The sequence below is a fragment of the Protomyctophum bolini genome (genome assembly GCF_963924005.1).
Source record: "Protomyctophum bolini genome assembly, chromosome: 12".
NCBI classification, from domain to species: domain Eukaryota; kingdom Metazoa; phylum Chordata; class Actinopteri; order Myctophiformes; family Myctophidae; genus Protomyctophum; species Protomyctophum bolini.
The window spans coordinates 6,980,671-6,995,740 of record NC_137873.1 but is presented as its reverse complement, the minus strand read 5'-3'; the positions used below and the strand labels follow the sequence as shown (position 1 = coordinate 6,995,740).

At 44.1% G+C, this 15,070-nt stretch overlaps 1 protein-coding gene across 1 annotated transcript; it reads left to right on the top strand.

The window, feature by feature from the left end:
- Positions 1-10,450: 10,450 nt before the first annotated feature.
- Positions 10,451-14,269, top strand: LOC308325259 (gastrotropin-like; the record flags this gene model as incomplete). The annotated part of the gene is made up of 4 exons (XM_080777735.1): positions 10,451-10,517; positions 11,336-11,511; positions 12,579-12,668; positions 14,219-14,269. 4 exons carry the CDS (start codon positions 10,451-10,453, stop codon positions 14,267-14,269), a joined length of 384 nt encoding a protein of 127 aa, XP_080633861.1.
- Between the last annotated feature and the right edge of the window lie 801 nt (positions 14,270-15,070).

The following is a 15,070-nucleotide window of genomic DNA, read 5'->3' as shown; positions in this document are numbered from 1 at the left end:
CAACGTCCCACGAAAGGGCTAGCTGTTGACTGTTGCTTAGCAACCAGGACGCTTCCACCAAGTGGGCTCGAGTAGTTTACTGAAAGGTACAAGTAATCTGTCGTTTTATATTGTGTCACATCATTTAGAAGTACATTATCACTGTATCAGGCATTATCTCTTTTCTCTCTCTCTCTCTCTCTCTCTCTCTCTCTCTCTCTCTCTCTCTCTCTCTCTCTCTCTTGTCTTTTCCCCCAAACAAAAACAAATCTGAATATTATAGGCTAAAAAAAAAACACACATACAACATGAATTTGAGGCCAAGTAAAAAATCTTGGAAAATTACTAGCCTGTTTCAACTAAGAACATATTGCTTTCATAAGCTAATTCCAACAGAATGCACTTTAATTGCTTGTGCTATAAGAACAGAAATAGGCCTACAATAAAAAGTAAAACATTAACCACATAGCCATAGGCCTAAAGTACAAATTATGGAGTGGCTTAAAAGTGTGCACATATAGCCTATACTGCATGCATAGGCTAATTATGAAAACACAAAGCAATCTGCAATAAAAATAATCATTGGACTTGCATGCTATTGGTATTTTGGTTTAGTTAAATCAACCCAGTACCCCCCCCCCCCCCTTTTTTAACCTTTTTTTTTTCTATTTGAAAATAGCAGATCTACAAGCTTGTAGATTGGCTAATTTAAAATAGCCATAGCCTATATATATAGGCCTCATTCACACCGCACATATCAAACACCAATCATGCAAATGTTTGGTCGTTTTTTTTTGGGGGCCACCACAATGCTTTTCCAATGGGAGTCACATGGTTTGACCAAACATTTGTGTTTGATGAGGTGGGGGAGGGGCAGAACACCACCAGCAATCGGCAATCAAACACAAATGTTTGATCAAACCATGTGTGACTCCCATTGGAAAAGCATTGTGGTGGCCCAAAAAAAACAAAAAAACAACCAAACATTTGCTTGATTGGTGTTTGGTACGTGTGAATGAGGCCTCATATAGACCTGGCACCACTGCTCGAGTCATAACTCAGCAGTGACTCAAAGTGAGACAGGAGCTGTTGAAGGATAATAATGAGAGTTAGATGTAAAACAAGTAAACATGATTATTTTTTATTTATTTATTTGGGGGAGTTTATTTATTATTGCGGGGAGTGACCTTATAGTGACGCGCAGCGAAGGTCCTTCAGGATGGAGAGTCAAACCCGCGACACGCTGCCTGTCAGTCAGGTCGACATTAGCAGCCTTTAAGGTGCTCCGGACGACAACATATATACGCTAGCCGTCCGTCCGGGCCAGGAAACATGATACTTAAAGAACGAATGCATGCAGCCCACACTTTCAGTATTAGATGGACAACCACCGACAATTAATCCACGAGGCAAACCTTTAATGGCTAATGGTTGTGTGTCGCGCAAACTCTCAATGCACGCCACGCGACAGCCTCGTGTACGTTCACAGCGATTCTCCGTCGCAGTCACCATGCACGGAACGAGACAGAAAAAGGTATATGCATCCATCCATCCATCTTCAACCGCTTATCCGTAGTCGGGTCGCGGGGGCAACAGCTCCACCAGAGAGCTCCAGACTTCCCTTTAGTGACTTCCTCCTGCGGGGATTCATCCCGAGACGTTCCATCCAAGGCCCCAGTGAGTCGATGTAATATCCCTCCATCTCCACCGTGGTCTGCCCCGGGGGTCTCCTAGAAAGGTACTTGCATGCACGTGGATAAACATGCAACATGTAAAAAAATAAATAATAATAATGCACGACACGTGTTTAATTGCTTTTTAAGTAGTTTGCCTTCTGCGGCGTTGACGGTTCACATGTGTTAACCCATTCTGAACGGGAACTCATTTTGGTGTTAGCATCATGTTATGCTTTAGCTATTGAAAAATAGCAGATCTACAAGCTCGTAGCGCCGCTACGAGCTTGTATAGGTCTGCTATTTTTGAAAAATCGAAGGAACGACTGACTGATTTTTAGAATCTGATCTCAGGTCAGAATGGAAAACTGTCAGGATGTTTGAAGACATTTTTAGAATCTGATCTCAGGTCAGAATGTGTTAAACAGGCTCTTTGTCTGGTGCTCAGCCCACCGTGCGCCCGCCCTCACCTCTCTGCATTATTTATGACCGCTCTCTCCTTCTCCTCCGTTCCCCTCTCCATGTCTCCTTATTGTCTCCTATCCGCTTGTTTCCTCTCGTCCTGTCCTCTCCTCACCGCTCCTTTTCTCTATAGACTATATAGTCTGTTCCCCTACCTCTTCATATCTCTTCTCGTCTCCTCTCCTCTATTCCCCTTTCCTTCTCCTCTCCTCTCCTCTCCTCTCCTCTCCTCTCCTCTCCTCTCCTCTCCTCTCCTCTCCTCTCCTCTCCTCTCCTCTCCTTTCTCCAGTTGCCTCCTCCTGTGTCCTGTGTCCTTCACCCCATCACCTTGAATCACCCTCTGACGATGGGCCCGCTATACATTTCATTTGACACAAAGACAAAGGGCTTCTGAGTGCGTATATATATATATACAGCACACATATGTGGTTTCTCCTCAAGTCCCCCATATTATGAAATATTAATGCGGGGGGCATAATTTGGTTCCCTGGATGGATTGGGGTAATAGAGGGGGGAGGCGGGTGGTTTGGGGAGTAATCACAGTTTCCTTCCCCGGCGGGACAGAAGGCTGTCAGCATCATTTTGAGAGATGGTAAATAAAGATAAACCACAACAGAACGCTCCGTCTACGCCGATGACGTTGTGGCTTATCCCTCTCGCCTGCATGGCTGTTAGTGGCAGAACGAGATGGTTTGCTATCTCTCTCTCTCTCTCTCTCTCTCTCCCTGACTTCTCTCTCTCTCTCAAACCAGGGGAGGCCAGCGCACCCAGCGGTAGCGTGCGTGCGTGTGGGGAGAGTGTGCACGCGCAAACACACGCATGGTGTGTGTGTGTGTGTGTGTGTGTGTATGTGGCAGTTGCCCTGTAACATTAGCACATCTCTTGCTCACACGTTGAGGAGGTCTTCTTATCTGGTCTCCTCGTCATGGTGCAACGCTCTGACATCAAAGACTTAACGAACGAACGCATGCAGCCTCTGTGGCCTCTCTCCCAGAGGAACCCATGCTCTTTCATTCTCTCTCTCTCTCTCTCTCTCTCTCTCTCTCACTCACTCTCTCTATCTCTCTCTCTCTCTCTCTCTTTTCTTCCTTTTCCATGAAACACCCACACACATACAGATACACACACACATGCACATAAACTTCTTTCACGAACGAACGCACGCACGCGAGCGCGCACACAAACTTCCGCGTACACACGGAGGACTACTATAGGCTATACACTGTGGTGAATTACGGCGGCGTTCCGCGTTATTAAACATGACACTCGGCCCAGATAATGGAGCCTTTCTTCGTCTCAATTTGGAAGGCTAATCTTATTGCTTTGATTAACGGAAGCCTCATCTGCATATCAAGGCCTCCCCTCCTTTAACGCACTCTGGACGGGAACCCCCCCTTGGTGTTTCACTTAAAATAGCAGATCTATACGAGCTTGTAGATTTTTCTTTTAATCGTGAAAATGTGGTGCGTAGTCTTTCAATATATACAATTCTGCGCGCAAGTCTTTGTTTTCTGCTTATGTGTGAGTTTTGCTCTCTGTCTCTCTCTCTCTCTCCCTCTCCTTTGAATATCTTCTGACCTGTCCTTGACAGAAATATATATACGACTGACAGTACACAGTTTATGGTCGTATAGTTTGCTGTCCTATCCCTCTCTCTCTTTCAGAGTGAACGTTTTTAAGTCAAGTCTTTGCTTCTGGGGGGAGGGGGGGGGTCGGTGGCCAAATACATATAATTGTTGGGGTCCTTGACATGAAGTATAGATTGAAAACCACTGCCGCAGAAACATAGGTTTTTTTTTCCAGAAAACTGTCAGGTCTAAATGGGTTAATTCCTCCATCACAAATCCCCCCCCCCCCCCCCCCCTTTTATAGTCGCAGATAAAAAGGAATCCGTGGCGTGGATGTATCTTTCTTTAGAATATTTTCTTCCTCTCTCTCTCTCTCTCTCTCTCTCTCTCTCTCTCTCTCTCTCTCTCTCTCTCGTTCTTGTGGTGTCTTTTATTGTCATTATTACTGCTGCTCTGCGTCTTCTCCTTCCAGCAGTGTGTAATCTATTACTAGCAGTGTGTAATCTATTACTAGCAACTAGCAGTGTGTAATCTATTACTAGCAGTGTGTAATCTCAACTCTGTTTACCAAATGGTCCCACGACGGTTCATTTGTAGGCCTTTATATATTTTAGGTTGTCGTACAACCATGATATTTTATATTCTTCCTCGTATAACCTCTCTCTTCGCCTTTTGTCTTCCTTTTCTTCCTTTTATGTTTCTAAACCACAACACACACACACACACACACACACACACACACACACACACACACACACACACACACACACGCGTCAGATCCAGGCACCATCCACAGTGTGTGTACAACTCTGAGGCCCATGAGGCCATAGAGGAAACTAGTCATAAACATCTCATGTGTGTGTGTGACCGTGCATGAGTGTGACCATGTGTGTGTGTGTGTGTGTGTGTGTGTGTGTGTGTGTGTGTGTGTGTGACCGTGCGTGTGACCATGCGTGTGTGCGCACAGTGCATGTGTGAACGCATGCGCGCCAAGTCTTTGTTTTCTGCTTATGTGTGAGTTTTGCTCTTGCGCTCTTTCTCTCTCTCTCTCGCTCTCCCTATCTCTCTCTCTCTCTCTCTCTCTCTCTCTCTCTCTCTCTCTCTCTCCTTTGAATATGTTCTGACCTGTCCTTGACAGAAATATATACGACTGACAGTACACAGTTTATGGTCGTATAGTTTGCTGAGAATACTACACAGTAAACCCCCCAGCGTTCATTCAACTCTGTGAGGGTGTACAGTTCTGTAGCAAAGGCTTGTCCATATAGGCTTATCTGATGTGAGAAGCACAAGGGGACCCTTACAGCGGAAACCCTTTACTTTATACCGTTTGTGGTAAAAGCTTTGCTCAAACTGTCTTTTTTTCCCCTGCCTTGATCTCCTTATTCATTTCAAATAGCTGATCTAGGCGGCGGTGGCTCAGCGGTAGAGTGGCTGGATGAAAACCGCAAGGTTGCCAGTTCGAACCCCATGTGGGCTCCCCCAGAGTTAGTGTCAAAGTGTCCTTGAGCAAGACTCTGGACCCCTGATCGCTGTGCAGGTTGGTGCCTTGCATATGGCCATCGGTGTATGAATGTGTGTGTGAATGAATGGGTGAATGATCTATGTAAAGCGCCTTGGATAAAGGCGCTATATTAATGCACCATTTACCATCTATTTCAGTATAAAGATCGGCTTTTTTTAACTATTTTAAAATGTATTTAAAAATATTACACAAGGCAGGAGAGAGAGATGATCCATTTGTAGGCCTGAAAGAGTAAGAGTCTTACTGTGTAGGTGTGGCTGTGTTCAGACACAGACACACGAACGCTGGATGTACACCTACACCTGCATTAACCTATTAGGACCTGAAGCCTCTACAAATGCCCATAGTTTTCAGTTAATTGTTCTCAAACATTTTCATGTCAAGGACCAGTAGGCTACCACCATACTTCATTAATAATTGTATTTGGCCGTCGACCCCCATCTCAAAATCTTTTGTTCCAAGGACCTCCGGAAGAAAACATACGAGTAAAAGAAAATCGCTTTAAAAGAATAATATATACATTTAAAGTTTTGCTGTCACGGTTTAAAAAAAATATATATAGCATATAAATATATACAAGCTCATTATAGTCAAGAAATGATGCGCTATATGTGAGCTTGTATATTTGCTATTTTGGAATAGTAAGCATATAGTTTTTTAGCTCAAATCTATAAAATGACATGGATGCTTTCCCGGTTTTAATGTGTTAATGCACGCTCACGCCTTCACCTGTGGATGGATATATAAACGGATAGTTACGGACCGAGAAGAGATGAAGAGGGCGAGCCTCTGCTCGCACGTTGTCTTATATTGCAACACTTCTTTTACACACAGAGAGCTTGTTAAATGTAGGAATATAAAATTATGTCGAAATATGAATGGATTGTTAAACCGTGTATATGGGTTCACTTTCCAAGTCGTTGACCTCCCGTGTGTGTGTGTGTGTGGGGGTGTGTGTGTCCATCTGTCGGGCGTCGACCTGTACTATTTATTTTATAGATCTATAAAGTACACCAAGGCCATGTTGTACTATGACTTCGACACTGGTCTCGTTTTCCACCAATAGTACCGATGGCTTTGAGGAAAAGGTCCAAGTTCAAGTATACATCGTATAAAAGAAGAAGGCTTTCATTGTGCTCTCTTTTTTTTCTATGGTGGCTTCGATCACGGAGCCAATTCAATACATTCATAACTGTCCTAACTATAGCCCTCGGCCTGGGCCGTGGCTCAGAGGTCCATCCTGGGCCGTGGCTCAGAGGTCCATCCTGGGCTGTGGCTCAGAGGTCCATCCTGGGCCGTGGCTCAGAGGTCCATCCTGGGCTGTGGCTCAGAGGTCCATCCTGGGCCGTGGCTCAGAGGTCCATCCTGGGCTGTGGCTCAGAGGTCCATCCTGGGCCGTGGCTCAGAGGTCCATCCTGGGCCGTGGCTCAGAGGTCCATCCTGGGCCGTGGCTCAGAGGTCCATCCTGGGCTGTGGCTCAGAGGTCCATCCTGGGGGCCGTGGCTCAGAGGTCCATCCTGGGCCGTGGCTCAGAGGTCCATCCTGGGCCGTGGCTCAGAGGTCCATCCTGGGCAGTGGCTCAGTGGTCCATCCTGAGCCACTGCTCAGAGGTCCATCCTGGGCAGTGGCTCAGAGATCCATCCTGGGCCGTGGCTCAGAGGTCCATCCTGGGCCGTGGCTCAGAGGTCCATCCTGGGGGCCGTGGCTCAGAGGTCCATCCTGGGCTGTGGCTCAGAGGTTCATCCTGGGCCGTGGCTCAGAGGTCCATCCTGGGCTGTGGCTCAGAGGTCCATCCTGGGCTGTGGCTCAGAGGTCCATCCTGGGCCGTGGCTCAGAGGTCCATCCTGGGCCGTGGCTCAGAGGTCCATCCTGGGCCGTGGCTCAGAGGTCCATCCTGGGGGCCGTGGCTCAGAGGTCCATCCTGGGGGCCGTGGCTCAGAGGTCCATCCTGGGGGCCGTGGCTCAGAGGTCCATCCTGGGCCGTGAGCTGATCCCGCTGATACTGGGCCGTGGCTCAGCGGTCCAGGCACCTGGGCTTGTAATCCAGTCTGGCAGTGTGCCTGCATGTCACCCCCCCCCTTCCCATCTCTCTCCCCATTCCCTGTCAGCCTACTGTCTGTCCCTCTATAAAAATATATAAAATAAAGGCGAAAGCTAAAAAAAAACACAAAAATAGTCCTCATGAACAGCTGATTTAGAACTTCGCTTTTCATACTTATTCACCACCAGTACAATCAAATTAGCCACGTAATGTAAGAGGGGCACGCGTTAGTCCGACTAAGTTATACGGTTCAAGGTTCAAGGTTGTCTTTATTTGTCTCCCTTGGGAGAAATTTGTCTTGGAGACAGAGTCACAGCTGCATACAGATAACACGTTCAACATACGAAAAGGAAAAACACCATGAAACACCCACATACACAAAACAGAGATATTGCACAGATTCCCTTGATAAAGTGCAACTAGTCAATAAAGTGCTTTTGGCAATCCCTGAATCTCTGAGTCAGTAAAGTGCATTCGGCAATCTCTGATTGAGGTTAGGGTTTGGGGATAGGGTTAGTATGGCTCTATATCTGGTCGCAATTTTGGGTAGTATTTTTTTTGTAAAAATTGACCAGAATTGCTAAATAACACTATACTACTGTTATAATAACCTGTTAAGCCCCTGTACGGTTCTTTAGAGCAGTGGTGCTCAACCTTTTCAAGACCCCTAAAAGAATCACATTTGAACTGGGACCCCGGCCCGCACCCTTACAAGCACTTGGAATTGTGTATGCGTTGAGGCATTGTATTGGCAGCGGTGGCCGAACGGTTTGCGGAGCGGTCTTGATATCGGAAGGTCGCTAGTTCGTATCCCTGGACCGGCACGTTAAAATTACCACCGCTGAAGTGCCCTTGAGCAAGGCATTGAACCCCTCCTTAATGTTCTATGAGCAGGGCCTGGCTGTAAACAAGTTATTGAGCTTAGTCCAGTTACCCTGGGTAAACATAGTAGCTTTGCTTTGCTTTGTGTAGTTTTGACTTGTGAGAATCAGTGATCTATATTCTATACAAGTTCACAACTTTGCGAGGCGTTGTGAACTTGTAGATCAGGCATTTTCAATTTTGTTGCCTCTTTCTTATATATAATTTGACAATTTGACCAGTTTTTATAGTCTATAGTTTGTTGATTATATCTTTGATTCAGTAAATGGTCCTGTATCACTATTATCTCCTATATGCCTATATATAACTTGGAACATTAAGTTGACTTCGAGGTCGTTTGGTCTCCAGGGGCCCCAAAACCCATTTTCTTTGGTATACGTTTCATAATAATTATGTAAATGCAAATATTAAGTAACGTACTCCAAGTGCTCACAGGACAGGAGTGTGCTGAAACGTATAGGGAGGAGGGGAAGAATGATTCCCGGTGATTCAGCCGGCATTTTATTTTCAAAGATCACACTGACTCAACATCCCCAAAATCAGAAGAGACTTTTCTCTCCACTCCACACGTTCTCATCACAGATGATTATTTCCCAGCACTTCAGGGTGATTCAAGTTGAGCCCAAGATGTCCTTTATATCTAGACAAGTACAGCTGCTGTGGCCATGCAGCATTCTAGTGTAAATACACGTGTAATATCAGGACAATGTGCCTCCAGCTAACGGATGGAGAGTCGGTAACCAAATCGACTCTTATAGATCTTTAACTCTTGAAGGATATGTTTATCTATCTATCTATCTGCATGCATTGGATGCAATAATGACTTTACAAGAGGCCTCCATGCATAAAATTATTCTAAATTGGCTCATTAAATGACGGATGTCAGGTCATCAGGTTTCCCGTCGTCATCCTATAACATGATCCACTCTGTAGTAAAGATGAGAGCCGTAATAAAAGCGGAGAGCTAAAGTCCATCGACCCCCAACAGGGAAACACCATGTAGTGGTTCAGCCCTGAAGACCATGAGCCGCTCAGCATTTCACCCACCGCTCTCTCTCTCTCTCTCTCTCTCTCTCACAGTTAGTTAACCCATTCTGACCTGAGATCAGATTCTAAAAATGTCTTCTATACACCCTGACAGTTTTCTGAAAAAGCTATGTTTCTATGTCAGTCGTTCTTCGATTTTTGCAAAAATAGCAGACCTATACAAGCTCGTAGCGCGCCACTCGGTGGTGCGCTATGAGCTTGTAGATCTGCTATTTTTCAATAGCTAAAGCGTAACATAATGCTATAACACCAAAATGGATTAACCCATTAAGAACCCCAAACAGATTCTACAAAATGTCTTCTAATCTAAATCATGCTGATTTCAATGTCAGTGGTTCTCAAACTATTTCATGTCAAGGAACCCAAAAATATAAAAACGTTTTTCTGTGACAGAATATACGTTTTCAAGATTTTTCCCCAAAAATTAGCAGATCTTACAAGCTTGTGCGTATATATATATATATATATATATATATATATATATATGATATCTGCTATTGTTCAATAGCTGACGTTTATGTTTAAACTGATGGTTAAAAGTGGGTTAAAAGCTATATATATAAGGCGACACAGACGCCTTCCCGGTCTCAGCGGCTTAACTCCATAAATGTTCTCAGCGAGGTGCTTATGGCCCGGCGACGTTACACACCCTGTAGGCGTCATCACTTTCTACGTGGAATTTTCCCTCCTGCTGTTATCACTGTCTTACATCAGCGCTGAACGATGGAGGAGGAGTCTGAGAGAGGGAGAGAGAGAGAGAGAGAGAGAGAGGTGTATAACCCATTTAGACCTGAGGACGTTTCTACAAATGACAGTTTTCTTGAAAAACCCCATGTTTCTATGTCGGTCGATCTCATACATTTTCATGTCAAGGACCCCCAAAAATGTATGTAATTGGCCACCGACCCCCCCATCTGAAAATATGTTGCTCCAGGAAACCCCCCCATAGAAGCAAAGATTTTAGTTAATAAACGTTCGCTCTGAAAGAATATATATTCACAGATTTGCGCCAGATTTTCACGATATTTCAAAAATAGCAGACCTACACAAGCTCGTATAGCGCCGCACTCGGTGCCGCGTTACGAGCTTGTAGATCTGCTATTTTTCAATAGCTATAAAGTAGCCTATAACATAATGCTTAAAAACACCAAAACGGTGTTCCCGCCCAGAATGTGATAAAGTGGAGAGGTGTCCGTCAGTGTCTCCGTACCCTCAGAGCTGCTCCTTCTCCTCCTCCTCCACAAACCGCTCCACACTTCTTCTTCTGACCATCATGGCCTTCGCCGGGAAATGGGAAACCGAGAGCCAGGAGGGATACGACGAGTTCTGCAAGATACTGGGTGAGCGTCGGTCGAGCGGACTAAAGTTTATTTATTAAAGTTCCTATAGCATCGTGACTTAGTATACGAGCTGCGCGTCCTCTTGTCTTTAGTCAAAGTGTTATCTCCTGTGGTCAGCACCTCCTCGCCACTACTGGTGTGCGCTCCTATACCTTTCCATTGGTTTGGACTATAGCACGCTTTGATGGTTTTAGTCATATAGTGTGTATATTGACGAGAATGTAAATTTAAGTTTAGGCTACTAAATGTACAGTTGATTTAGTCGACTACAATGTATTTTGGCGGGCCTTGTTGGCATCGTATATACGAGTGATTTTACACCTGATTGCATGCCGAAAATAGCCGATCTACAAGCTCACAACACGTCGTATATAGATCTGCTGTTTTCGGAGTGCAACACCCGAGCGCAAGCAAACGTAAAATGACTTGTCTTTTAGTTCCACTGGATCTCTTCTCAGGCCCCTCACGAATATTTTAGTCATCGTTTTTAATCTTTTGGCGAAATTATCAATATATTTAGTCTTAGTTTTAGTCATCGTATAGCTTAGTTTTGATTTAGTTTTCATTCCACATGACCACAGTGAAAAGAGGGTCTCCCTTTGGGTCACATTTTGTCCTGCCTCCACTTATTGTGCAGATTAATCAAACCAAACATAACTTTAGCCTTTAGAGTTTCCTAAATTAATCTGAGAATCCTCTCCTCTCCTCTCCTCTCCTCTCCTCTCCTCTCCTCTCCTCTCCTCTCCTCTCCTCTCCTCTCCTCTCCTCTCCTCTCCTCTCCTCTCCTCCCCTCTCCTCTCCTCTCCTCTCCTCTCCAGGTATCCCCGCGGACATCATCGAGAAGGGCCGCGACTACAAGCTGGTGACGGAGGTGACCCAGAGCGGTAACGACTTCTCGTGGACCCAGGTGTACCCGACCAACGCCACGGTCACCAACACCTTCACCGTGGGCCAGGAGGCCGACATGGAGACCATCGGAGGAAAGAAGTTCAAGGTATAGGAAAATCTTCCGTCGTAGTCTGAGAACCCACCTTTTCAGACTCCATCATGGCCCGTATAGCACTTACCCCTGCACCCCCTTAGATAGCATTACTGTAGACTTAAGGTCATTACACACTGGCGAATTGGCGACGCGACATATTCGTGCGAATAATTTGCATTTAAAAAAAAAAACAATTGAAGTCCATGCAAGCTTCCACATCAGTGGCGAAAATGCGACCGCTCTTTATTTGTTCGCTCTGGTGTCGTATTTTGCAGAGATTCGCAGGCGAACTGCAACATGCAATATTTCGCATTTTCAGATCGCTTATTCGCATCGCGTCGCTAATTCGCCAGTGTGTAATGACCTTTAGATAGCATTTGGTATACAGATTTATACCATGTTATGTATAGACAGCACTATAATTGCATTGTATGTAGTCATAGCACGTCATAGTATAGAAACTATATAGTTCATATGTATAGTTTCATTATATAGATATTCCACTGTTACTTTCTTAGCTTACGCATGTTTCATGATAAATGCTTTTTATGTGATGTATTCCCATGCTTTTTTGTTCTTGCTTAATGCAAGTCGCTCTGGATTAAGAGCGTCTGCTAAATGCCTAAATTGTAAATTGTAAATTGGGAGTGGTGGGAAAAGTACTCAAATGTTTCACTTATGAGTAAAAGTATCCATACTGCAATGTAGAAACTACAAGTAACGGTCCCGCATTCAAAATGTATACTTGAGTAAAAGTACAAAAGTAGTCGCACCAAAATGTGCCTATATGAAGTACAAAACATAAAAGTAATATTCATCGTGCAGAAATAGCAGATCTACAAGCTCACAATGCATTGCATCATGGCACATTGTGAGCTTGTAGATCTGCTATTTTCAAATGGCCGAAATGTATATATAGGGCTGAAGTGGTTAATGTGTGTTTTCAAATCAAAATCTACAAAGCAACTATAGTAACTAAGTTTGTGCGTGTGCATGTGTGCGTGTGTGTGTGTGTGTGTGTGCGTGTGCGTGTGTGTGTGTGCGCGTGTGTGTGTGTGTGTGTGTGTGCGTGTGTGCAGGCCACAGTGTCGATGGACGGAGGCAAGCTGTGCGTAACCTTCCCCAACTACCAACACACCACGGAGGTGTGTGGAGGCAAGCTCATCGAGGTACCATCACACACTACCATACCGTACCATACCTACACTACCATACCGTACCTACACTACCATACCGTACCTACACTATACCATACCGTACACTATACCATACCGTACCGTACATTTAAGCAATATTACACGAGAAGGTGTTGTTTAACGTGATTTTTGCCACCACAGTAGTAGGGGAACGAGGCGAAGTCGAGTTCCGCAAGCATCACTGAAGTGGTGGTTAAACAACACCCTCGAGTGTGATATTGCTATTCTACAGTTACCCTTAAAACAAAGAGAATCGCCGAAAAAAAAAATATTTTTTAATGACAGATGTATAGTCACTACGACCACAAATGTCCAAAGATTTATTTAAAGACCTGTAAGCCTTGGATATAGAGCCAACTCGGATCGTGACGAATCATGACAATAAACTAAAATAATTGGACCGATCGAACGGAACCAATAATTAGAAAGAAGAAGAAAAGGGTATAGCGTACAAAACTTTTATTTATTTGTTATTATTTATTATTTGTTCAGCTCATTATTCTCAGTAAAACTAAATACCTAAACCTAAACTCATTTCTAACGTTGTTCTCAGTAAAACAATACCTAAACCTAAACTTATTTCTAACGTTGTTCTCAGTAAAACAATACCTAAACCTAAACTTATTTCTAACGTTATTCTCAGTAAAATGAAATATCTAAACCTAAACTCATTTCTAACGTTATTCTCAGTAAAACTAAATACCTAAACCTAAACTCATTTCTAACGTTATTCTCAGTAAAACAATACCTAAACTTATTTCTAACGTTATTCTCAGTAAAACTAAATACCTAAACCTAAACATATTTCTAACGTTATTCTCAGTAAAACAAATACAAGAATACATGAACATCCCCCCCCCCCCGAGCGGTTGGCAAAAAAAAAGAAAAAACTGAAGGCGAGGGTGTTTTGAGGTGAGCGTTCTGGTTACCATGGAAATGGCACGTGGTATATAGAAAGACATTATACCTATTGCAATAAAAATCTACAAAGTAACTAAGTTTGTGCGTGTGTGCGTGTGTGTGTGTGTGTGTGTGTGTGCGTGTGTGTGTGTGTGTGTGTGTGTGTGTGTGTGTGTGTGTGTGTGTGTGTGTGTGTGTGCGCGTGCAGGCCACAGTGTCTAGCACTGTCGATTCATAAACATGGCATAAAGAATTAATACGATGTCTCTCTCTCTCTCTCTCTGTCTCTCTCTCTCTCTATGGATGTGTTCTGCATGCTTTATTATCATTGTCTAAATGTTTTATATCTCTCTCTCTCTCTCTCTCTCTCTCTCTCTCTGTGTGCGTGTGTGTGTGTGTGTGTGTGTGTGTGTGTGTGTGTGTGTGTGTGTGTGTGTGTGTGTGTGTGTGTGTGTGTGTGTGTGTGTGTGTGTGTGTGTGTGTGTGTGTGTGTGTGTGTGTGTGTGTGTGTGTGTGTGTGTGTGTGTGTGTGTGTGTGTGTGCGTGCGTGTGCGTGCGTGCGTGCGTGCGTGCGTGCGTGCGTGCGTGCGTGCGTGCGTGCGTGCGTGCGCGTGCGTGTCCAGACCTCCACAGCTGGGTCCGTGGTGCTGAAGAGGACGAGCAAGAAGCTCTAAAAGGCTGCGTGACCTCTGACCTCACCGCGTTAACAGTTACAGCCAACCAGAGACCTCGACATATATCTACGTCCGCTGATGATGTAATCAATAAACTATTAGAACTGATATTATTACCCCTGTGCTCTGGTCTCGTCTCACTGTGTGTGTGTGTGTGTGTGTGTGTGTGTGTGTGTGTGTGTGTGTGTGTGTGTGTGTGTGTGTGTGTGTGTGTGTGTGTGTGTGTGTGTGTACACACTGTACAGTCTGGAGCAACAGAAGCGTTACTGCTCATGAGTAAAGCGGATATGAAGCCTCCTCCACACTTAAAGGGACCACTCCATGAAGATAAAATCAAATGTATTATATAAATATTGGCCTTTTACGTTTCAATACACACTGAAGCCTAAACTACCTTTAATATGTTTATATACAACACACTGAAGCCTAAACTACCTTTAATATGTTTATATACACGCTGAAGCCTAAACAACCTTTAATATGTTTATATACAACACACTGAAGCCTAAACTACCTTTAATATGTTTATATACACGCTGAAGCCTAAACAACCTTTAATATGTTTATACACACACTGAAGCCTAAACAACCTTTAATATGTTTATATACAACACACTGAAGCCTAAACTACCTTTAATATGTTTATATACACGCTGAAGCCTAAACAACCTTTAATATGTTTATACACACACTGAAGCCTAAACAACCTTTAATATGTTTATATACAACACACTGAAGCCTAAACTACCTTTAATATGTTTATATACAACACGCTGAAGCCTAAACAACCTTTAATATGTT